Source organism: Pongo pygmaeus, chromosome 6 (assembly GCF_028885625.2).
Source record: "Pongo pygmaeus isolate AG05252 chromosome 6, NHGRI_mPonPyg2-v2.0_pri, whole genome shotgun sequence".
NCBI classification, from domain to species: Eukaryota; Metazoa; Chordata; class Mammalia; order Primates; family Hominidae; genus Pongo; species Pongo pygmaeus.
In genome coordinates, this window is record NC_072379.2 from 121,423,274 (window position 1) to 121,450,258 (window position 26,985).

A 26,985-nucleotide genomic window follows, 5' to 3' on the forward strand; every position below is an offset into this window, starting at 1 on the left:
AATCAGCTGAATGCTTTAGAAAAACTTGATAAAGACAAGTCACCAACACAACCTTGTCAAATTAGATATGAATGAAATATATCCATAAGGTATAAATAAGTGTCCAGAAATATCTATTAAAATTGCTTAGGAAACACATTTAAATTCATGCACCAATGTAAGAAACTAAATGTGGAAACTGTAGAAGATGTCTTAAGGTTTTTGAAAAATAGATCACCCACAACCCCAAACAGGTAACCTTTTTCAGAGCAAATGCTAGGGCTCTATACAAAAAAATTAAATCTGTGTGTGCATGTGTATCTTTTATTAAAGTTGACCAACTATTAGTTCTAATCATGTAAGAAGAGGTTGCTTTTTAGCCAGGAAAAAAAAAATAGGCTGGCTGTTTGCCATGTAGATAAAACTACTTTTCACTGAGTTTTCACACTTTTCATGGAGTTACCAGGCTATCATGGGACATCAATAAAGTAATTTTATCCAGCAATTGATGGATGGCTGTACGTACTCACTGGAAGACAGCAAATGATCATTTTCCTTCCTTGGCATTTTACTATGTCATTCTGATCTAGTCCAGTTAAGCTTGTTTAGTGTGTGCCATTGGAATCAATGAGATTTTTACAGAATGTTTTGTGTTAAGAATTCCAAGAGTGATACTCTTTTCATATATTGGGAACAAAATAGCTTGGATTTATCATGGACTGGAATGACTATTACTTAGAAGGGTATTCCTTAATATAAATTAACTTAATTAGTATGTTCTATGAGCAAAGTTATCCATGACTACAAAAGAAGAGTCAGCCAAACTGCATGTTCTGATAATATATGTTCAGAATCCAATCGTAAAGAAATACACACCAGTCAAGTTGACTTAAAAACATATTTATGTGAACAGGTGATTTCTTGGCTTACTTGTACTAAATGTGGCATATTTGCATTAAATATGCCAGTTAGTACAAAAATATTTATATTAAAATGAGTGATTATATGTATTATGCTTTATATATAAAATATAGAATGATGCAGTGGTTCTCAAGGTATAGTCTTGGAATCCCAGAGATCTCCAATATCTTTTCATAGGGTCTAGGAGGTCAAAACTGTCTTTATAAAAATATTCAGAAGTTATTTCTTTTTCACACTTTTTCTCCCATTAGTATAAAGTTGAGTTTTCCAGAGACTACATTTTATCTGATATTGCAAAAAATTGAATGCAGAAGCTAATGCGAGAAAACAGTTACCTTCTATTAAGCAAGAGGGTAAAGAGTCCAAAAGCATAAAACAATGCCACTGATTTCACTAAATTGTTTGGCTTGGAAAACAGTTATTTTACATAAAAACTTTAGTGTTAGCATGTAATGAATGTACTGCTTTTATTTAAAGTGGCTTAAACATATTTTAATTTCTAAAACAGTAAATTTTGATAGATATAATCCACATAAACAAATTTTGAAAACTGCTATCTTAGAGTGATTATTTAACAGGAAAAAATGACTAACCTGAACTAGAACAAAGTAACGTTTTTTCCATCTTTTCCAAACCTTCTGTCCAAGGGCATACAGATATCTGGAAAGAAAAACATAAGCCAAAGAATACTTAAGATGAATAATGTTGTGCTTCCATGTAATCATACTTCTTCCATAGGTATTTATTTTTGAGACCAGCCTGCTAAAGGCAAACTTTAGCTCATTTGGAAAGTGAGACAACATGCAGCTTCTGTGTTACAAAATAAGTTAGCTTATTCTGGGTTCTCGAAAGGGAATTGATTTATGTAACTTATCAATTTGTCAGTCCTACCACAAATTGAGCAAAGTAGGAGTTAGAAAGGATAATCAAAGAACCAGTAGGAATTTTATTCTTACATGCAATTCTTAGGAGAGACAAAGGCTATTAATTGAGGACATGGTCATCAATGCTTCAGTTCTCAGATGACCGGAGCTGAGTAGTGCGCCCTGAGGAGCAGCCAGCTGCAGAGCCAAGAATCCAGGGTGAAGGGTCACTGTCCAGCTGGGTGACCCTAAAATGTGCCTGCACCAATCTCAGTCTCCATGTCCTCACCTATCAAATGAAAGGATGGATTTGCTGATTTCTAAGGTCTCTGCTAGCTCCATCGTTATGGGATTTACCTGACTTATGAAAGCATCTCACTGCAAATGTTTTAACTACAAAATTCTGATAGTAACAAAGATGCCACTGGGTAGTTTTACATAGTTTCAACCATGGCTTTTCTTCAACTTTGCATTGACCTTAGTAAGCTGAATTGAAATGATTAGCCAATCATTTGAGAATATTATCCTTACTGAATATACAAATGATATGCTGAAATATCAGGGAGGAAAAAGAAGAAATTAAAAATTAGCGTGACCGTGTTGTGGAGAGCTATTCCAAAATTATGCCACAAAATTATAAACACACTCCCTACAAAAGTGGAAAATATTGCTAGAAGTTTAAAAAATGACAGTTATAGGCCTAATTTTAAGACTAAAGAAAGATTTTTCAATATTTTATCATAATCCTTTATTCTGAAATAAAGGATTAACATTGCAGAGGCTGTTCAAACTAAATTTATATACAATTCTGAGTGATTTTTTAAAGGCGCATTATGATTATTTATTTAGGGGCTTAAGATTTTTAGACTTTCACAACTTTTAAAGCTAAAATCTTAGGCTGAATCTTTAATTTCTGTCTTATTAAAATAATCCTATTTTGCAAAGCATAACAAACAGTGTTTGCCCCACTCCCCCCTTTAGAAACAGTGACATACAGAGTTGGCTAAGGTGTGGGGAATTAATGCGCACTCATTCACTACTAGTGGGAGTCTAACATCTTGGGAGATGATCTTTCTGTAGGATAACATGTCAATACATCGAAATAGTCATACTCTTTCATTCCTGAATGTATTAAGGTAATAAGGAGGTGCACATAAAGGTGTATGCTGTAGGGATACATAGAACAGTGTTGTTTATATTATTGGAAACTGATAACAAATGTCCAACAGCAGTAAAATTATTCAATACGTGCTTACATATCCACAGAGAAATACCATGCTGCCAACGAAATTATGTTTTTGATAAAATTAATAACATAGAAAGTATCACATTGTGCAATATTACATCAAAAGAGTAGGATTCAAAACTACACACATAGTTAATGATTTGGAACTTGTAAAAGAATATGTAAAAATAATTCCAAAATATTACTAATAGTATCTTTGAGTGGTAGAGTTATGGCAGATTTAAGTTTCCTTCTTTATTCCCTGAAAATTCACAGAAATTTTCAGAATCCAGGGGGGAAAAAAACATGGAGTTACTAAAAGTCAAAATAAAAACAAAGTTCTTGCATTGTAAAACATCACCCAAATGGTCCAAACCAATTATATATTTTCTTTCAGCACATCAGCTAACTGAAGTGTTTGGTGAACTTCTATTCAGCATTTATGATACCGTTAATTCATTCCATCATCTGTGCTTGTGGATGGAATGTGAATTCATTTAATGACTGGCTGAGACATTACTGCTCTTATTCTTACCTGTTCATTGTTTCTTCTCAAGGACCCCTTAAAACCCTTTGCTCCACCTTTGCTCTAGCTTCTAATTTCTTCTCTGTGGTTCTAGTGACAGGTATTTAGTTGCTCTCTTTCTGTCTTTCCTCTGCAATTTCCTCTTTTGAAATGCACATATCCAAGCTTTTATTTCAGGGTTAACAGCAATGACCTCGGGAGCTAGATACTGTGGACATGACAGGTGCCTTTTATGAAAGTGAACTAGCAAGATATGCACCAAATAGCTGGCTCGGAGCCACAGAGAGCATCTGGAATGACCTTTGCCTGGAACCACAGCCTGCTTCTCAGCTCTTTCCAACTGTCTCACTTTGCAGACTGCTGGACAACTGGGTCACACACAAGTGAAAGTAAATAGTGATACACAAACCATCAGCACCACAAGCTACTCAGTGTCAGTCTTGCTGACAGTGAAGGTCCTGCATAAAGAATAATAATCAGCTGCAACATCATCAAAATGATAGATTAACAAAATTGGATTAAAATATATGGTTTCTTTGAAGACAGAAAGCAGGGGGACAGATGGATACATACATGTTGTATTAAGGGGTTAGTAGAAGATGTTACAAAGAACAGAATAAAAGAGAATTTGTGATTGGAACCAAGGTAAGCATTTAAATGATGATTTCTGGGATTAGGTATCAAGTATCCCTATCTAGCTGCTTTTTCACTGGTATGAAAGCAGTTTCTTAGCATAAGAAACACATTGAAAAATGGGTGAAGAGCCAGATGCAGTGGCTCATGCCTGTAGTCCCAGAACTGTGGGAAGTCAAGGCAGGAGGATTGCTTGAGGATAGGAGTTCAAGATCAGCTTAGTCAACATAGCCGGACTCTGTCTCTACAAAAATAAAAATAAAAATTAGCTGGACGCAGTGGCACACACTTGTCTTTGCTACTTGGGAGGAGGCTGAGGCAGGATACTCCCTTAAGCTCAGGTGTTGGAGGCTGCACTGAGCTATGACCATGCCACTGCACTGCGGCCTGGGTGACAGAGCAAGATCCTGTCTCTTAGAGTAAATAAATGAAAGAAGAATGAAGATAAAAATGTTCATCAATATTATTTAAGAATAAACACTCAAAAACAATCTAAAAATCAAATATTAAAAAATAATAATTTTGCCATTAAAAATGAGGCCAGATAAAGAATTACTAATGATATGGGAAAATTCTTATAATGTTAGTTTTTAAAAAAGCAGTCACACAAGTTCATATTATATGCATAGAGAAATATCCAGAAAAATGTAACAAAATGTTAATCTTATAGTTAATATCTGGCGAGTGAAATTAAAGATGAATTTCGTATTATTCTTTATGCCTTTCTATAATTCCACAATGTCTACATTGGCCATGTCTTCCTTTTATTGTTTGAGTAAAGTTTATTGGTATAGTTTACATAAAGTAAAATTACCTATTTCAGTTATCCAATTTGATGAGTATTGACACAGTCATGTAACCACCACCACAATCAACTTATAGAACATTTCCACCTCCCCAAAAGTTCCCTTATGCCCTTTATGATCAATCCCCTCCTTACATCCCTAGCTCTGGCAACCCCTCATTTGATTTCTGATCTTATAATTTTTCTTTTTCCAGAACAACATATAATTGGAATTATTCAGTATGTAGCCTTTCTGTCTGACTTCTTTCATTGAGTCGAATGCTTTGGTGATTCATCCATATTGCTGTACGTAGTTAATATCAGAAGCCCACTCCTTTCATTGCTAAGCAATATATTCCATTGTAGGGATTTGCAAGAATGTGTTTATTCACTAGTTGGTGGACATTTAAGTTGTTTTCACTTCTTTGGATAAATAAAGCTATTATGAACACTTGTGTACAAGTCTTTTTGTGTAGGCATGTCTTCATTTCTCCTGGGTAAATATCTAGGAGTGGGATTGTAGGGTCATATTGAAAGTACATGTTTAACTTATAAGAAACTGCCAAATTGTTTTCCAAACTGGCTATACCATTTTGAGTTACCATCAGTAAATGTATAAAGGTACATCTTACTTTTGTAATCAGAGAAAGTTACCATTATTAAATATTTGGGGGATGTAGTCATTATGACTATAAATATGTATTTCTGGTACAACCAAGTTGAATATTTAGAGGCCAAAGATAAAGTCCTTTATCTCATTATCTTGAGTACAGTGGAGACATCCTATAAGCTTTCATGCTTAAATGGGTTTTCTAGTTTCCAAGGTCATTCTCAAGTTTTGGAATTTAGAGTAGTCTAAATTCCTTGTAGATGGGTAATCTTTCTACCTCAGAAGGGCTGGAATGTGGAGGTAATGAGGAAAATGGAGCAAAAATCTTTTTACTATTTGGTAACTATCAGATAATCCATTTATTAGAAAACATCTACAAAACTAAAAAAGCATTTTCTTCTAACCCATCTTATACTTGGCATTGCTGTTGAATTACTATTCTTTGTTGTTGTTGTTTCTTAATGTTCAGTGTTGTTATGATTTTTTTTATGGTATCTAAGGCCAAAAAGATTTTTATTTCAGAAAAATATATGAAAGTTACATTTAACCTGATATTATGCTCTACTAGGCAATAGATTTTGTTCAATACATTTACAGGTTCCAGTATCTTTAATTACAGAAACATGAGTTACTCTATATACAAAGTATATACTATATATATTTTCTATATATACATATATACACATATATATACATATATACATATATACATATATACATATATACATATACATATATACATATATACATATATACACAAAGTATATAGTATATATATAGTATATATATACTATATATAGTATATATATAGTGTATATAGTATATATATAGTATATATATACTGTATATAGTATATATATAGTATATATATACTATATATAGTATATATATAGTATATATATACTATATATAGTATAGTATATATATACTATATCTATCTATATATACTATCTATATCTATATCTAAATCTATATATCTATATCTATATATAGATATATATACTATATATACTATATATCTATATATAGTATATATAGTAATATATAGTATATATACTATATATATCGATATATATAGTATATATACTATATATATCTATATATATACTATAGGTACTATATATATATCTATGATATATATATACTATATATAGAAAGTATATAGAGTTACTCTATATACTCTGTATAGAAAGACTGTATATATATCTATAGCCAATTTTTAAAGACTTTGCATATAAAAATCAAGTTGCATATAAAAATCCAGTTGACCTCAAATAGAAAATATAACTTGATCTTTAATGATTAGGAAGGATCCCATAGCATCTGAGAGTCCCTGTTATAAAAATAAATTATAATAACTGCATAATGCTGTAAAAGGAAAACACACAGCTGATAAAATTAAATGTAACCATTTATTTGACATATAATGGAAATGGCATTAATTTAACAGATCTTCGATAGCTATTAACTTATCTTAAAAAATTTGTTTTTATGTTATTATCATTTGCATTCTGGACAATTGGTATTTTACTGCTTTATAAAGTATGAGTCTACCAAATAAACATATAGAAAAATATTATCTAAGAAATGCGTGTGTCAGGCTGAAGACAGAGTACCTCGGCTAGGTGTACTAGAGATTTGCTAGCGGGTCTATGCTGCAGCTGTATTCTCCCTCAATATTTTGTAACCTGCTGAGTCATTACTAGCTTCCTCATGATTGTATGATTAACTCAAAGAAGATTTTTTTTAAGGGTATGTAAATGAGACCTGCCAAATACCAGTCAAACTGGGAACACACATTTAACTGGGTTTTATGTGACAATTTATAATGTTATCCAATAAAATAAGTATCTATCACACAGCACGAGAGAAGCATTTTCTAATGAGTACTGTGAACTTTTTTCACCTGATTTTAAAGAGGAAAGCAGATTGTGTGTGTGTGTCTGAGGGCTTTTTAACATTAATTTCCACCAACCTACAGAATTTGGTTTTAAATATTTTGTTGTCATCTTTGTCAAATTCTTTCAGTTAAATCAGAAATGAATGGAAAAACAAAAGAACACAAATATCATCAGTTTTCTTGGCCATGCTACATTCTCCAGTACTCTATTAGCAAATGGCCCTGCGTTGGGGGCGGGGGAGGGAATCCCCAATGAAAGTTAAATTTGATCCAAGAATTATTTGAATGGGGTTAAAAGAGGTATCCCATTGTACATGACATTTTCACAAGCACATATTTCCAAAGCTAATTTAAATATAACACTTTTTCTATTGAACTATTACCAATGCATCACAATACTCAGGTAACTAGAGTGTTTTGGATTATTTTAAAATAACTGCCCAGATACTATTTAAAGTATTTGTTTTCATGAACACATCCAACTTAAGCAAGGTATTAAGAAGTTGTTCCCTTTGAACAACAACAACAAAAAAAATTGCCTGCTTAACTTTAAAATCTTTTCTTCTTGCGTGGGATTAGGTAACAAAGAAATCAGCAACACTGAAACAAAGCTTGGATTTAACACACAAGAGTAAAGCCTTGAAGCATTTAGTTCTATCAGTTAGTATAAACATAGCAATAATCATAAAGTATTAATCCCTCTTCTGGGTTATTTCAAATGGAGAGCACTATTTGCTCCAAAGAAACACACAACTGATTGCTAGGAAACAAAGCACAAAGACAACTAAATATATTCCAGTTTCATTCACCTATGACTTAAAAAAAAAAAAAATCCAGCTATTCTTAGGTCACATTGTATCATCAAATATCAGAGATATGAAGAAACAAAACTTTCAAATTTTTGATTATATATTTAATATATGATGTAGAAGTGTAGAATATATTTTATGCTGTTTGGGAAAAAAGTCAAGAGAAAACATTTTTTTAAATGGTATTTGCCTAATTGATTTTTTTTAAAGGAAATGGCCAGTCCTTAAGCCAAAATAGTTACTACCAACAAGGCAAATAGTATATTTTAAAAATCTTCTATATCTGTAGTTATATATAGTCAGCGTATCTCAGTACCTACATTAAAAATTATACAACCTTTTTGGTGTCAACATGATTCTTAAAAGAGTCAACTATCAATAAGGTAGCTGGAAGATAACACCACAATTACTTCTAAAAGCTTTCATTTGCAAACAAAAATAGTCTTTATGAAATCCATCAGAATGTTCCGTGACAGCAGGAACAAAAACTTTTCTTTAGAAAGATTTCCTGATCATTAACATATGTATTTTAGTACCAATAAAATGGTTCTTGGCAATAGATTTATTGAGTAAAATGAAGTTTAGTAAAAATAAATTTCAAGCATTAACGCTGCAATGCTTATACGACAAAACTGTTTTAAAATGCTTGTCTTTACATAGTACCCGGTTGAATGTGTGTGGTTTTTTTTTTAAGTAGATTCATATGTAATATTCTGATTTGTTTTCCTTTAAGCCAAAAACCTCAGAAGTAAGTTTAACCGTTAAGCCATTTTCCTTTAAATACTATATATTCTTGGCTAACATTTATAATCACAAAAGTCAATGACATTTTAAGAACTCATTTTCTGATTAAAAAATTGAGATTTAACTCATCTTCATATCACAATATGTTTGAACTATATCCCATATTATTCTAGTAATAGTAAAGACATAGCTAATATTCTCTATGCCAGATTTTAAATAGAAAACAGTAAAATGAAATAAAGAACTTGCTTACCCAAACACTTTAAAAGCACTTTATCAAACCTTTCTAACTTGAAGATTGTTCAAAGAATACTTCAACACACAAAAATTCTCCAAACACATTACTAAATATTGTAGTTTAGTTTCAATTAGAGTGGTAGCACACAATTCTAATAGAAATGAGAATATGACAATTTATTTGCACTGAGTCCATGCTGTGAGAGTTCATGGTTTTACTTTATGATGAAAAATCATCACTAATGAATATTTGAAAAACATAATTGTATACAGAAGATGGGAATTATTTGGTGCCTGAAAAAAAGAACTATTAATTTTGGCGGATCACTTATGAGTCTAGCGCTTTATTCAAAGAAATGCAACAATCAATTTACATGTTGAATGATAAAGCCTTTTCTTCTACAAGCCTTCATTTTTCAAGGAAAAATACAGAAAGAAAAAAAAATCAATATATAGAGTAGTTTAGTCCTGGAAAGGGCTTTCATAAGAGAAGCCTCAGTCAAGGTTGAAAGAGCAATTAATGCAGGCTCAAAAATCTGGGCCATTCGGATAGAGTTCGGTTAACATGTGGCAGAAGTAATCATCCACTTGTGAAAATGATTTTCGGTTCATTCTCAAACACCTTTCAGACACTCATGATCCCATTTAACTGACAACAATACAGGCTATCTGTGGGCACCATTGCATTTGAAGTGAAAACCAATAGGGACCAAATGCCCTCAGGCACTTTCAGTCATCCCTACAAGTTCTCTGCTGCTTGCATAAAAGGAATCTTCCTTTCACTACATTCTTTCTTTTATTTGACCCCACAAGATTAAGACTTTTTTTGGGGGGGTGGGGTGGGGGGGCTTGTTTCAACTAAGGATGAAAAAAGAAACTGATTCCAGACAACATTGGGACCTGGGCATTAAGAAACTTAGAAGTAAATACTTTCTGGTTGGTTATTATAGGACTTGAATTATTATGGGAAAGAGTAAAAGAGAGGTGGGGATGCATGGAAAGGATCCTCATCAAACAAAATTACATAACATTTGTGGAGAAATTATGACTAAAGAAAAACCAGTAACTCCTATTGTTGAGCAAGAACTTAAAATTTATGTGCTATATAAACAGGAGATTCCTAAAAGCAAATGCATAAAACATAGAGTTCTTCACTTATATTAGGTATCAGATTTTATAGAATTGTCCCTTTTCCTTTTCCTGAGAAGTTCTACCTTCTGTTAGTTTCATCTCAGTTAAATCCAAGTTAAGCCTCAGCTCATATCAGCACTGTTTAAAACAAACAGTTTAAAACAAACAGTTTAAGACAGTATAAAACTATACTAAAAATTTGCTTACTATAGCAAAATCCAGAAAATGAATAAAGGCAAACTGCCCAGATAAGACCATAAAACCCCATTCCACCCTCAGATAAGACATCAAGAACTGCTGATGTAGTTCTAGCTGATCATTCTTTTTTTTTCTCTTTTTATAAAATAATTCATTTTATTTATTTTTGAGACAGAGTCTCACTCTGTTGCCCAGGCTGGAGTACAGTGGTGGGATCTTGGCTCACTGCAAACTCCACTTCCCAGATTCAAGAGATTCTCTCGTGCTTCAGCCTCTTGAGTAGCTGGGACGACAGAGGCATGTCACCATGCCCAGCTAATTTTTGTATTTTTGGTAGAGACGGGGTTTCACCATGTTGCTCAGGCTGGTCTGGAACTCCTGAGCTCAAGTGATCTGCCCATCTCAGCCTCCCAAAGTGCTGGGATTACAGGTGTGAGCCACCGCATCTGGCCCCTTTTTATTAAAAAAATATTTTACTGATATGTATTTTTACATGTTTATGGGATACATGTGACATTTTGATACATGCATAAAATGTGTAATGGTAAAATCGGGTATTTGGGATCTCCATCACCTCAAACATTTATTTCTTTGTAGTGGGAACATTTCAAATCTTCTCTTCTAGCTATTTAAAAACATACAATAAATTATTAACTATAGTCACCCTGTTGTGCTATTAAACACTAGAACTTATTCCTTCTATGTAACTATATGTTTGAACACATTAACTAACCTCTCTTCAGCCCCATCCTCCCCATCCCCCACCCCCAACACCCTTCCCAGCCTCTGGTAATTGTCATTCTAACTTCTATCTCCACAGATCAACTTTTTTAGCTTTCACATGTGAGAACATGTGCCATCTGTCTTTCTATGCCTGGCTTATTTCACTTTACATAATAACCTCCAGTTTCACCCATGTGGCTGCAAATGACAGGATTTCATTCTTTTTTATAGCTACATAGTATTCCATTGTGTACACGTACCACATTTTCTTGATCCATTCATTTGTTGATAAACAGGTTGATTTCATATGTTGGCTACTGAGAACAATGCTACGATAAACATGGAGGTGCAGGTATCCCTTTGATTCACTGATTTCTGTTTTTTTTAATAAACAGACATTAGTGGGATTGCTGGATCACATGATAGTTCTATTTTTAGTTTTCTGAGAAACTTCCAAGCTGTTTTCCATAATGGCTGTACTAGTTTACAATCCCACCAACAGTATGTAAGAGTTCCCATTCTCCATATCTTCTCCAGCATTTTATAATTGATCATTATTGAAGGATATATCTTAATATAGATGTCGATGCACTGTCACCTAGAAATAAAACAACTAGAAAAATAATTAAGTAGTTCTATACAATGTAGTTTTCAATAAATATAAGCCATACAACCCAACTAAATCAAACCGTGCAGATAAATATTTTATTAAAAGACAGTTTTCCTGATATTTTTCTTTGCTAACTGGTCATTGGCATTCTTTTATATCTCAATTAGCAGAAAAAAAGTACCTTGATAAATATTTTTAAGTGGTTCATGATCAGTGCTGATATTTATATGATTGTATAAATACGTTAGGTCTTTATCCCTTTTTATTTTTAAAAATCGATCAACAAATTGTATATATTTATGGTGTGCAACATGTTTTGAAATATGTGTACATTGTGAAATGGCTAAATGAAGTTAATTAATATATGCATTACCTCAATATAGTCTACCACAGGAGGCATATTTCATAAAGCATGGTTTCATGTTTTTCCTCAATTTAAATACCCTTCAAAATTTTTGTTTACACATGCTTCACTGTTTGCTAAAAGTTAAAGAAAATTAGTAGGCTTTCCAAGCTGATTATAAAATGTCTCAGAAGTAAATAAATGGGAAAAATGTCCAAAGAATTTACTGAGTAGCCCCCTCTATCCCAACCAGGCAAACTTGCAGAGAGGTCTATTCCTCCATCCTCTAGGAAGAGGACTGGGACTGTGAAAACCTGAATGTCTCTGGGAGTAAGGCTATGGCACATTCCAAAGAAAAGGACATTTTGCATCTCTTGGCAAAAAGGCTCTGAGGCATCTAACAATTAAAAGGAAATGATTTACTTATGCAATCCTAGACATTTTTGTGAGACACTCCATTAAGCTTTCCTTTCCCTGAAAATGTAAATAGTTCAGCAAGAAACAAAAGGTTTAGCAAAGGCTTTTATGTGTCAAACCATATCGTGTTGACTAATAAAAAATTAGAGCACATTATTCCCAAGATATAACAAAATGATCAAATGTTACAGGATTACATGTAATACAGGTAATCCTGAATTAACACAAATATGTTAGGCCTTCATTTCCTTTTTTTGGAAATGTAGGTATCGGTCTCCCTTTTTCATATTCAGAATTTCAAGTGAAATATGTACATAAAATGCCCATTCTATAAACTACATACACTCTAAAAAAATAATTAAGATGACAGTTTGAGATACAGTGTTTTCTACAGTGTGTGTCTTGGAACATCTGGATACAAGGAGGTACTGTGAATAAAAAGAATGGCAAATAAATGTGAGGAATACTCAGTTAAACAAAACTAAGCAAGTTCTGTATTTATTAAGGACTTCTAAGAGCCTGTAGCAGACATGTGCAAAGGTAGGGGAGAAGAGTGTATGTGGTATCTCCAAAAGCGCAGAATGTTTTCCATAGAATATCTGTAACAGCCATGTTCTCTAGCACATACTTTGAGAAATTAACTGGACTAGATTACTGTTAATGAGTCTTTAAGCAATAAAATTATATAACTGGGTTTTTACATTCTGTTTGGAATTAACTAATATCCTAGTCATAATTAAAATACCATCTTCACTTCTAACATATTTTTACTACGTATCTATAAAAATGTATGCTTGGGGCTGGGTGTGGTGGTTCACGCCTATAATCCAGCACTTAGGAAGGCTGAGGTAGGCGGATTGTTGATCCAAGGGGCTTGAGACCAGCCTGGGCAACATAGCAAAAACCCCATCTCTATAAAAAACATAAAAAAATTAGCCATGCGTCTGTGGACCCAGCTGCTCAGGAGGCTGAGGTGGAGGGAATCACCTGAGCCTAGGAGGTCCAGGCTGTGGTGAGCCATGATAGTGCCACTGGACCCCAGCATGGGCAACATAGTGAGACCCTGTCTCAAAAAAAAAAAAAAAACCTTTGAAAAGTTTTCTTTAAAATTTTGATCATAATCTCCATGGACTATGCTTGATTCCTGAAAGGCCTCTTCTTCTAGTATGTTGCTCTCTGGTCTTGGCTAATGAGGACATTTTAGCAGAGCTCTGAAATTTAGTAAACAAACTATGTCCATCTTTAGAGTAACATCTTCATGTAACTTATTTACAAAGGTACCTAAATTCCTCCTAACACTCAGCATGTTTCACAGATTTCCCTTCCCAATAACCTCTTCTACGAAAACTATGTCACTTGAACTTCAACTTTAAACTTTGTGACCAATCTTGTCGGTAGTCAAGGAGGCTGGGGAGTTTTGATTCAAGGCTGGAGGAACTGAGCAGTAAGATATGCTTGCTGTTAATCCATCTCTGATATCATCCTTTGGCTTCAGTGTCTCAGTCCCTGCCCTGCTCCATTGTGTTTAAATACAGTCATACATCGCTGAATGATGGAGACCTTCTGAAAAATGCATCATGAGGCAATTTTGTCTTTGTGAGAAGATAATAGAGTAGACTTACACAAACCCAGATGGTATAGCCTACTACATATCTAACACATACTTTGAGAAATTAACTGGACCATACGGTTAATTGAGTTATTAACTGGTTATTATATTATATTATGGTTAATTGAGAAATTAACTGGGCTATATGGTACAGTCCATTGCTCCTAGGCTATAAACCTGTACAGCTTGTGACTGTAGGAATTGTAACACAATGCTAAGTATTTGTGTTTCTAAGCATATCTAAACATAGATAGGCTACAGTAAAAAAAGTTATAATCTTATGGGATCACTGTCATATATGCCATCAGTCATTGACAAAATATCATTATGAGCTGTGTGCCAGTAGTTGTTTTGATAAGCTGCCCAATACCCCAGGCTGAGGACACAGCTTTGCTCTTGTTCTTGCTAAACTTTCTCTGATACTTTGTGCTTGAATTCTTGACATGTTAGTTGGTCATAGACATTTCTGCAGTTGCTTACATGTATAAACACTGTGTTGATATCCTTTGGTACATTTATTTATTTATTTAAGGCAGAGTCTCACTCTGTTGCCCAGGCTGTAGTGCTATGGCATAATCTCAGCTCACTGCAACCTCCACCTCCCGGGTTCAAGTGATTCTCATGCCTCAGGCTCCTGAGTAGCTGGGATTACAGCCATGCACCACCATGCCCAGCTAATTTTTCGTATTTTTAGTAGAGACGGGGTTTCACCATGTTGGCCAGGCTGGTCTCCAACTCCTGGCCTCAGGTGATCTGCCAGCCTCGGTCTCCCAAAGTGCTGGGATTACAGGCATGAGCCATCCCACCTGGTCGCCTTTGATATTTTTATTGTCTTACTTTGACACCAAGAACTCCTTTGTACAAATACTCTCTGGGTTCTCACTACTCTCCCAATTGTTCACATGCAGTCTGTTTCACCCCATTTGTCCCACACATTGTACAATTTCATCCATTTCCAACACTTATTTTTAAATTGATTTAGTTCTTGAGTCTCATATTTCCCATTTATTAACATCTTCTTAGCTCAACTATCATTTTCTCAGAGCAGAACTTTCTGCATCGCTAATTAGGTCATATTCCTTTATTATACCAACTAGGTGACATGTAGACATTTCTTCCACAAAGTCATGGCCAGCAGATTGTTTGACTAATGTTTACTCCCCGCACAAGACTGCAAACCCCATGAGGGCAAGGGCCATATCAGCTGTGACTCACCACTCCATCCTCATTGCCCAGCACTGTTCCTTCATATGGCAGACACTCCATAAACATTTTTGGAATGACTAAATGGTTTTTTCCTAGTTTGTCATTAGGAACAATTGTAATAAAACTATAATAAAGGAAGTAAATATTTTGCAAAAATTATACAACATATATCAAAAAATTTAAAAAGTCTTGGATAGCCTTTGGATTTTCAATAAAGTTGGTATATTTGGATCAAGAGTATTCAAATAATTTTAGCAGCAGTATATTACCCTGAATTTTAACTTAATGTGAATGATGAAAACATTAAGGAAGCATGGAGCAGCTGCTGTGAAAACAGGCTTGGAGGTTCAGGAATCTAGTGCACCTTAAGCCCCTGTATGCCGAAAAAGGGACTCCTAGGGCTCTTCAACCACTGCTGAAAATGGCTTCAATCTCATAGCATCACAAGGACCTTTCAGTCAAAATGGAACAGAATATATTATATGTCTAAAGATCTCAAAATGCTACCAGATTTCTAACTCTCACTAATATGCTAAAAAAAGAAAAACTGTCTAATATTGACAGTTGGAATCTCTGAGGAGGCCAAGTGATTCAGTATCTCTTTTCTTTGCCCGAGTTCTGAACAAATTGACTTAAAAGAGTAGACAGGGTACAAAACATCACCTTTAATACTGGTAAAGTTAATATTGAATTGTGTGTGTGTGTGTGTGTGTGTGTGTGTGTTTTCTGCAAGTGGTGGGCTTCCTTATGAGGTTCAGTATTATTATGACATGTATTTTCCCCAGCCCAGTCACAGACAGTGCTAAGAGGACAGGCTGTTCCATGAGAAGATCTCGCCCATGACAGGCTTGTGCAGAATGAACAGAGAACATTCATTACGGTAATGAATATCCCTTACATGGAAGCAAGTATTAGGAATGGAGAATAACTGTTTCCCCCAAAACAGAGAGAGAAGGGTGAAAATAATGAGAGAGACAGACAAACAGAGAAAGAGAGAGAACCTAAATGATTCTCTAAATGGCTAAGTGCCAGGTATAAGATTCACTTTTCTCATTTGTAAAACAAGAATAGCAATATTAGCTCCCTTGCTATAACAGATGGGGTCATTACAAAAATCTGCTGGAATGATGTATGAAAGGGGCCTTTTTAACTATAAAACACAATGTAAATGAAGGCATTAGTAGTAGTGGTGGTGGTGGTGGTGGTGGTAGTAAGTAGAACAGAAAATATTTCAACTTAACTTGTTTGAAGGACTCTTTGGGGTGTGGGGATGGTAATAAACTTTTCAGCTTTGTCCCATTTAAGGAAAAAAGCTTTCCAAGAATGGGGCAAAAATGTAAGTATACCTTTTTCTAAAATGAAGAATACCTACAATGTCACACATTACAACAACAAAAACTAGCTCTTCTTATTCATTAGATAAAAGCAATGTTTCTGTAGAGTACCTGTATTATGTTCCAAGCTACTGAATTTCTTAAATTCTTAAGAAATTGCTACTTATCAATCAACTAACAAACTCTAGACTACTACAAAAACTATAACGTTCACTCTCATATATCTTTATTTATTTAGAGGAGAATAATAACTAAGTAAAGCCAGTAGTAATAAAGAATCCATGTGCAATAAGGATGGACTACATAGGACTAGATTTGTATAATGTTTCTTTTCCTTTTCAACTTAAGGCTTAAGAATTCCATTTATTTATTTGCTGACAAAACTATATTCACAGTGCTTCTGCTTAGGAATGTAGGACACATAAAAATGAAACCAAGATAGTAGGAAAAATAGCTTTTGACATTTACACAACATATTCCAAATTTCAAGTTTCGGATTTTTTTTTTTGTTAAAACTGACCTTGTGGTATCTTTGATTATTCATAAACCACTAAACATTAAAGTTTTTCTATATTAATTTGATAGTTTCTTGACAAGTTTGATATGTCCAAAATGAACTGCCACTTCACTTCCTTTTAACCTTTTCTTTTTACATTTTTGAAAAAGAAAATGTGTTGAAGATTACTTAATTCTACTTAAACAAGTGCCACTTTTATTATTAATACCAAGTTTTGTACTTTAAGACAATTATTTTCTATTTGGGGGAATGTTTGCGCCATCTACTGGACATATACATATTATTACTTTTGTCCAACAAGAATTACAATGCCATGTCCAAAGGTACTTGTGAAGTTGTTCCTTATAAACCACTCCGAAACAAAATCTGTTCCTTTTCTTTCTTTTTTCTTAAGGCACATTTCAGCACAGGAAATCAGTACCTTCCCACCCCAAAAAAGCAACACTAAGATATATTAGTTCAAATAACTAAATATTTCTATTTTAATGGAATCATTTCACAGACTCATACATTCATAGGCATACAAAATGAAAGAGGCATAAAAACACATTTGGAGTAAAAGAAATAAGTAACGCATTTATTTCATGAAAAGAGTATGCGCATCCCTAATTTTAAAACTATTATAAGCAGAAATCCTTCTCCTATTAGATATAAAACTAGGGATAAAGACTAGAAATCTGTTACATGAACTTGAAGAAGAACAATACTACTTAACAGAAAAGAATAAAAGAGTTAAAGCCAGTCTAGTGGTGTCTCTGGATTTTTCTTAATGAGTGACAACCATTAAATGGAATGGGAGGAAAATCAGCCTTTGGAAGAAAATGACTTTTAAATATATTTTTCCTCCCTGTCTTTTGGATGGCACCATCTAAACAGCAGAATTGAAAAGAAACATAATATTTATTCAGTTTCAATTAAGAAGGTATGTTATTTTTCCACAGGAAAATAAAATGTGGATCCTGCTTGAAGATCCATGCCAAAATTACATTCCTGGATATGAGGTCTGATTCAATTGCTGGCACATTTATATCTGCTTTTCAGGGAGATACATAAATAATTGGAAAGTTAACAAGAATTGCACTATAATGTTAATAGATTAGAATCCAAATAATCTTTAACTCTTCAGAGGTTTTTATTTTTTATTTCCTTCCTTTCATCTACAATTAGAAAAGTGGCATGAAAAACTTACTTTAGATGCTATAAGACATATTTTGGAATTAGTGCTATTCAGTGATAATTGACTCACTTAATATTTACTTTGGGCAGTTTAGAACAGAAGATATCTTCATACTTAATACAAAAATAATATAGAAGATATTATAAAAGGTAAAGATAAATTACCATGGGAGTTCCTACAAGAGAGACTTTCAGACAGATGAACATGGGTGAGTAAATGATCCTTAGTAATCTAAAAATAAAATATATTTGTGAACTCTAAAAAGCACAAAGTTCTAACAAATTTCAATATAGTTTTCAACAATAAGCTTTGAAATAAGAAAAGGTTTCCAGTTAGGCTTAAGTTAGCTTTTTTTTTTTTTTTTTTCACTAGCTTTCAAGTTAATTAAGCTTTATCTGAAAGTAAAAACAAATTTTAAAAAGTGAGTAAAATGAGATTATGTTACATTATGAAATATTCTATGCCACAGTATACTCTACTTATGTTGTTAAAATAACTATCCCCACTGCATTTTATCACCATCATTTTCCTTATAACAACTTACCTTTTAAAAGATAAATTTTCTATATTCTAAGTATTGTGCTTTATGCTTTACATATCTCAGTTAATATAACAATCTTATAAGGTTTCAATTATCACTACAGACAACAGTAAGTTATAACCAACTTCTGATACTTTTAATACAAAAGACTCTGCTAAAAACTACACATAACTATTAATACACAATATTCATTAAATATTTATACTTTCTGACTTTGCTACAAGATTCACTTTAGCATTCTATTTAATTTTGAAGCAATGGCCTCCAGCTACTATATATATAAAATTGTCTTCAAGTAAGCTTTTTACCTCTTTTATACGGAGGAGACGGTCTTGATCTCGGAACAACAGAATCAAGACCATTCCTTGCATTCTGGGGAGAGGGACCTCCTGTGCTAGATGCTGGATTGATTGTGAATGGGAAAGTGTTCACATGTATAGAATGCCATCCCTGGTGGGCGTAAGATAGGAATCTTCATTGAGAAAAAACCAACAACAACTAAGAGTTAAGTAGTAGGGAAGCCTCACTGAGGTGCCACTTAAAGTCAGCAATCTTGAGAGAGCATACAGTGTCACACTGCAGTAGAGAAACAGCTCAGAATCCATCAGTGACAGCAAGCTGTACTGGTAGTTTATTATATTCTTTGTGATTACTTTCTCATTTGTTGTCCCTTAGCATAAAGACTTTCAGAAGTTCTACACTGCTTTAACTGCAGAGAGCGTCAAAGAAAAGAGTATCCACAACGGAAGAGAAAGAAGAAGAGGTGAAGTTAGGGTACGTCTGAGGTCAAGCACAGTATTATGGAAAGGATGTGAGAATCCCCCTAGGAGGAGAACCCTCAGAATTCTAGTTCCAGCCTCACAGTCTAGTCATCTACACCTGCAAGATTCTCCTTCCTAAAACTAGAGGTTTGAAGTTCTTAAGGGCAATAGTATTCTCTTTTAGTTGTTCCCACTAACTCCTAAGAATGGGGCAACAAAATTACCTACTTATTAAAAAGAGAATGAGTAGAGTCCCTATACTAATATACTTACAGATAAGAATTCTAAAACTGGTCTCAGTTGAGTCTCAATCAGTTTTTCTAATTGTAAATGGAGATAACGACTGGTTTCCTAATTGCTTCAAAGAATTATCCAGAGGATCAAATGACCCAATATATGTATTATCCCTTGAAATAAGTATAAAGATACTACAGAGATGTTTAAAAAAATACTGTTAGCAGGCTGGGCACAGTGGCTCACGCCTGTTGTCCCAGCACTTTGGAGGCTGAGGTAGGCAGATCACAAGGTCAGGAGTTCAAGACCAGCCTGGCCAACATGGTGAAACCCCATCTCTACTAAAAATACAAAAATTAGCTGGGCGTGGTGACGAGTGCCTGTAATCCCAGCTGCTCGGGAGGTTGAGGCAGGAGAATTGCTTGAGCCCGGAAGGCAGAGGTTGCAGTGAGCCAAGATCGTGCCATTGCACTCCAGCCTAGGTGAGAGAGCAAGACTCTGTCTCAAAAAAAAAAAAAAAAAAAAAAATATTGTTAGCCTGTTAGCATTATCTTGACATCTAGGCTATGCCCCGACATCATTGCAAAAAGTTAGATTTGGGAAATTCTATCAATTGGCTGATTTTTCTACATAATACAACAAATGATTTATCTCAAATTGTTCCTTTTTGAGGAGGAGATAAAAATGACCATTCAACTAACTACTCTGACTCATATGGACACAGTTGCACAATCACGGGCAAAAAAATTACCTTAAGTCTTCAGGCTCATTTATTTATCTATTGCTAATGTAGGTAACTTTCCTAAGAAACACATTTTCTACAATATTCCAAACATATTAATAAGCTAACTGATAACTTAATTTTTAAAGAGCTGGAAATAAAAAAGTATTTCAAATTGCACATATTCTAATTCAGGGGTTTTCAAATGTTAATAAGCAACAAAATCTTACATGGACAGCTTGTGAATATACAGATTGCCACACTCCAACCTCTCCCCACCCCCACCCCCCTACCCCGCCAACCCCACAACCTCCCAGAGTTCCAGATCAACAGATCAGGCCTGAGAATTTGCATGTTCAAGTTCTCAGGTGATGCTGACGCTGCTGGCCTGGTATCCAGTGTCCACACTTTTGAGAACTGCTGTGTTAATCTGTACCTATTCTGAAACTTAAAAAAAAAAAAGAATAAAAGCCAACCATCTCTGTATATTTAAAAGGTATTTTATCTAAAAGTATACAGTTATATTTCCCGAGAGTACGATAAACAATTTTAATGGAAATAAACCAAAATAACATTTTTCTTGTTTGCTTTTTAAATTTGATCATAGTGCCCCCAAGTGGATAAAAACATTACTTACAAAAAAGGAACACTAAACATTTCTCACTGGGATAGGGTTACGCGAATTTATCTTTTTATTTGTCAGAATGCCCAACCTAGTGTTTTGCCCATAATATACTCAGTAACAGGGTTAATACATAAATGCTCCACACCCCCACCCCCATTTTTAGAAAGGCCTATCACTCTTGCCCTCTAGAGATGTGGGGCTAAGTAACCCTCGAATCTCTTTTAGCTCTTAAATTCCTACATATCTAATATGTAGGATACTGGTAGTTGTCTATTTGTGCCAGATGCTAGAGAAATTCTTTGAAAGAAAATCAATTTGTCTTTCTAGATAAAACCAATAATATCTTTATTAATATGTAGAAATTATTAATATAAAGCAGTAGTTAAAAAAAATAGCCTAGAGCTTAAAGGCTTGATATTGACAAATCTCTTTCTTAACAATTAATAATTGTCTTACCTGAATGTATGTAACTCTCTACCTAGCTCCCTGCCACCAACTAGCATTTTTATATCCATTTATTTATTTTATCATTCTTTTAATTTCAGAAAATACTCTTCTATTTTAAATGTACACCCATGGTCTTAAATTTTTGTAACCATTCAAATCAACAAACACACTGCTTAACAGAAGGACAGAAATTCAAAGAATAGAAGCACACCTTTTGGTGGCACCAAGCAGTGGCACTGGCAAATACTATAATGGGGCTAATGAATGCATTTACCTCTTTGTGTTTCCCTTAGCTTCCTTAAGCACATGTATTTCTCATATGAAATATCCAGAAAAGTCTCATGTTATTTTATGCCAATTAACAAATTGCTAACATGTCATGTTAATAAAAAAAGCAATTGACCTAAGTAGAAGAGCTAATTACATGGAGTAAGATAATTAAACGATTCTCAATATGTAATCAAAAATTATGGCTGGAAGTGTTTCACAATGTTGTCTTTTTGTTTTCAAGTATCTGCCTATCTGCAAAATTCTAATCAGCGTATCCATATGCATAAAAGACAGATCCAGTGCAGATGTTAATTTGTTGCAAGATAGAAATCAGGTGTTCAATTACAAATAATGGGGTGTATGAGAGAACGTCCAAGATTTCCATTTAGCCGAACACATGCATCTCTGCTGGCAAATGATTGCAAAGCATTCATATTGGAATTAGCTACTAACATGCACCCAAGGCACATCACATTCAACTCCTTTATTATCCTCATTATATAATATTCACATCTCCAGCTCTGTGTATTACCTAATTTGCCAATGATTTAGGAGTCTGAACATTTGCTGATCTGAATTCTATTTATTGCACCTGAATTCTTTTAAAAGCATGATTTTGATTTTTATCTAAACTCTAGACGACTTTAACATGAGAGATTTTGTTTCCTAATCTTACATTTAAACAATCAAAATCATTTGCTTTTGTAGTAAGGTAAATTCCTTGAATTGATATGATCAGTTCAAAATAGGCCAAGCTTTTAACATATCAAGACTATTTCAACAATGCCTCCCAACATAGTCTCTAAGTGGTATTTCAGCAAAGTAACTACACAGAGGAGAGCAAATATATTCACTAGGCTAAAATATATTATGCAGATTTGTTTTTCATATAATTCACTACAAAGTCACAGGCTTAAGGCATAGTTATAAATTGAGATATTCACCATGCCACACTTACAAACTGATACAATTCGAGATGAGAAATAAATGTCAAACTGATGACGAATTTTATGTCCTAAATCAAGACCCTAATATTTAGAGTTTGCAAATTATTGAGTTAATATAGGCCAGGCCTCAGATAGCCACAGAAGAGATAATAGATTTGATTTGATGGCAGATTAATAGTAATGTACATCAATGGAAATGTCATTATTTTTAATAAATGACATGAAGAAAGATTTAAACAAGAAAAAAGTGAATTTTTAATTCCTTTCATTCTCTTATTTCAATGAAACCAATTTCAAAATATGTGAATATCCAAGGTTCCTTAGCCACTAAGAAAAGAAGTAAATACTGTTTCTGAGTATGTGGCAATTAGCAGAGCCTCTAAATTATTCAAAAGTAGTAATGGGGAGGGATGTTTCTAAAAACCAAAAAATAAAAAAATGGTGACCTCATGGACCAAATCTGGCTTGCCAATGTGCTTTGAAAGCTGAGCATTTAAAAATATATTTTGAAATCCCTTTTGCAGGACATGTTCTCCTGATTCCTATAATCCTGATACTTCCAGTCCTCATGACTTTTAACCTAATCACTTCACACAAGTATTTGGGTTGCCTGGCCTCTGGTGGTACTTGAGTATGTTGAACTGACAGTGATCACTTAAAGAGAAAAGTATTTTGTATTAGTAGGTGGTGTTGCCTAGCAGTTTAGAGAATAAGCTCTGGAATCAGACAAGTGAGTTCAAATCATGGTCACTTATTAGCTATATGACTTTGGGCAAATTTCTTAACCTCCTTATGACTCAGTGATCTTGTCTGTAAGTTGGTATCATCATACCTATCACATAGTGTTGTAAGAACGAAATATTATTTAATGTGATAGATTCTTCAAATGTATTTAATCTACTATATTTGGATGTCAGAGACGTAAGAAGTCATATGTTTGGATCAGCTAGCTAATTAGAGTAACAGCTGAGTACTCTAAAAAGGTAATACTATACCAGATAATAAATATATTTTATTTTTAAAAAGTCTGTTAAAGAACCTTTCCAGTATGTTCCCAAGACTTTTACAAAACAGGCATAATTACCAGAATTATCCTATTGATATTGACCACACATTCCCGTAAGAACTAGTAGAGAATATTGCTGTATCACTGATGAAAACACATATATATTTGAATTTTTGATAATAACTCATGACAAATAAATAGATCTTGTTTTAAAGCCTAATGGCAAGAGTTGTAGATTGATGGGACGATATACTGAGCCCCACATCACTGAAAGTGACTTGTGTCTCTTGGGACCTTTTAAAACTTTTACAAAAATTCCACCGTGAGTCTTACTCTCACGTTTTCCAACAATACTTTATCAAGCATTTGATAAAGTGAGGATAAAGAAGGATAACAAGACCTTAGAGGAAATCCTAGACTATTAGCACCAGATCTACCCAACTGAACTAAGTGGCTGCTGTGAGGCAGTCCTAAACTATCTCCCTACTGGGAAGACAGACAGAACCTGTAGCATGACAAGGCATCCTCATAGAAATTGCCTTTTGTAGTTGGGTTTCTCCAAACCTAAATTTTATAATGTAAATTTATCTCCACAGAATAAAGCAAAACAAAACAATATTAGACAAATGATATCCTTTTGCTTTTAAGAAAAATGAATAGTTGTAGAATAGTTATAAATTATAGTTACTGAATAATGAACAGACTAGAAAAATAGAGGTATTTAAGATTATTTGTTAGTGACCTGTTAATTGCAAAACAGTGTGCTAGGAATTAAAATGAGGAATTAAAGATGAAAATGACACAGATCATTGCCACAGGACACTTACGAGTAAGAGAGCTAAGAAAGATACTTTCAGATATCATTAAAAATATATAGTAGAAAGTGCTATAGGATTCTAAAGATGAAAATCTGTTTTGTATCAATTGAGCCCATAAAAGATCAAGGTTACTTCCTACTTTGAGTAGAAATCACATCTGTGAGGATCAATAAGATGAAAAAGTACCCAACCCATCGCATTTCTAAACTAGAAGCTTAATGCTTAATGCGGGGAGAACAAATAACCACACAATCAGGCGAGAGACCATTTACTGATGAGGGTCAGTAACTGGAGTCTGAAATTTCTACACAGGTAGGTCTTATGGAAAACAATCTTTTTATATGAATGGGATGTCAGGGGGAAAAGAGGGAACTAGAGGATTCTTTTAGCAGTTGAGTTTGCATAGCACTTTCAGATTCAGAAAACCTCAACTCTCACATCAGAGGTCTGGAATGGTGCTAATGAAGATTAAGGGAAAGGGGGCCTAAGCTCTCAAGCTACCTTGGTCAGACTTGGTCACCACCGGTCAAAACAACTCATTGATGATAGTAATGAAATCCTGATGAATGAGATTAAGGGAAGCTGGTATCTGAAAATACCGCATGTTTTCACCTATAAGCGGGAGACAAATGGTGAGAACACGTGGGCACATAGAGGGGAAGACCACATACTGAGGCTTTTCTGAGGGTGGAGGATGGGAGGAGGGAAGATGATCAGGAAAAATAACTAGTTACTAGGCTTAATATCTAGATGATAAAATAATCTGTATAACAAACCTCCATGACAAAAGTTTACCTATGTAACAAACCTACACCTGTACTCCAATCTTAAAAGTGAAAAAAAAAAGACTTTCAAGAAGCATGTATACAACTATTTATCAAAGAAGTATATTTACAACTATTTGTCCTAGGTTGTTTAGATAAGTATCTATGAATGGTAATACAAGCAAAAACAAACAAACAAAAAACAAAAGATTATGCTCCAGAGAATACAGAAACACCACATAACAGAGGAAAAATTCTAAAAGAAAATTATAAAGTGTAATGCTATCATGAAGAAGATTCTTTCTTATGCTAATAGAGAATGAAATTAAAGATAAAACTAGGTGAAAATTTTACACAAAAACTCAACATAAGCAGAAAAAAAGCTCTTTTGAGGTGAAACAACTGCAAAAGAATTGGAGAAAAAAACTTTTCCTTGAGTAATAAAATAAAACAAATAAAAACAAAAACAAAAATTTCATATTAAAAACTCAAGGCTATTGGGATATAAAAAATACAGGGAAAAATAAGCTGAATTATTCAACTCAAGGATTTGGAAAAAACACAACCCAACAATCCTAGGGAAATAGAAGAAAGGAAATAATGAAGATTTGGGAGGAAATTAATGGAACTAAGATTTTTTAAGAGAGAGGAAATCAATACAAATGTATTAGTCCTTTGAAAAGATTAGTATTGCAGACAAACTTCTGCAGGAATAATAGAAATTAAACAGAGAATATTTGAAGTGAGAAAAATGAAATAAAAAATAATTTTTAAAAAGGATAAAAACGCAAGAGAAGATTTTAAATAATATTAATAGCTAAATCTAATAATAATCTGGAAAAAAATGATACTTTCCAAAGGAAAAACTAATGTAAAATGCAAAAATTTAAACTGATCAAGAATTACTAAAAAACTTGAAATGGCCACCAAAGGTATTCAAAAATACCTCCCCTTACCTCCAACCGAAGTTTCCAATCCAGATATTATTAAAAATACATTTCTAACAAACTGCCAATGACTGAAAAATCCCACTTATACAAAAGTTTCAGTAAAAAATAAAAACAAAGTGAAAAAGAGAATGCAAAAAAATTACTGTCCAACTGATTTAATGAGGTTAATATACCTTTGATTCCTAGACTGAAAATCACTTCAGAACAGTGAAGAAAAAAAATTATAGACCAATTTAACTTATAAGCAGAGATGTGAAATTTGGCAGTGGAGGTGAATATAAACACACAAGGAGAAGCTTAATTAGTTTTATTAAAAAAAAAACCACACACAAGGAGAAACTTAGTTTTTTTTTTTTTTTTTTTTTTTTTTAAAGAACATTTACCTTAACTCATTAGCAGTCAGAT

General features: G+C 33.7%; 1 protein-coding gene across 5 annotated transcripts in view; it reads right to left on the bottom strand.

Moving 5' to 3' along the window:
* CADPS2 (calcium dependent secretion activator 2) overlaps positions 1-26,985 on the bottom strand; it is a 567,381-nt gene that overhangs the window by 207,166 nt on the left and 333,230 nt on the right. For all 5 annotated transcript variants that reach the window (XM_054495194.2, XM_054495197.2, XM_054495196.2 and 2 more), the window contains exon 9: positions 1,494-1,560. In XM_054495194.2, the coding sequence (XP_054351169.1) occupies positions 1,494-1,560 (67 nt within the window). The remainder of the gene's footprint in view (positions 1-1,493; positions 1,561-26,985) is intronic.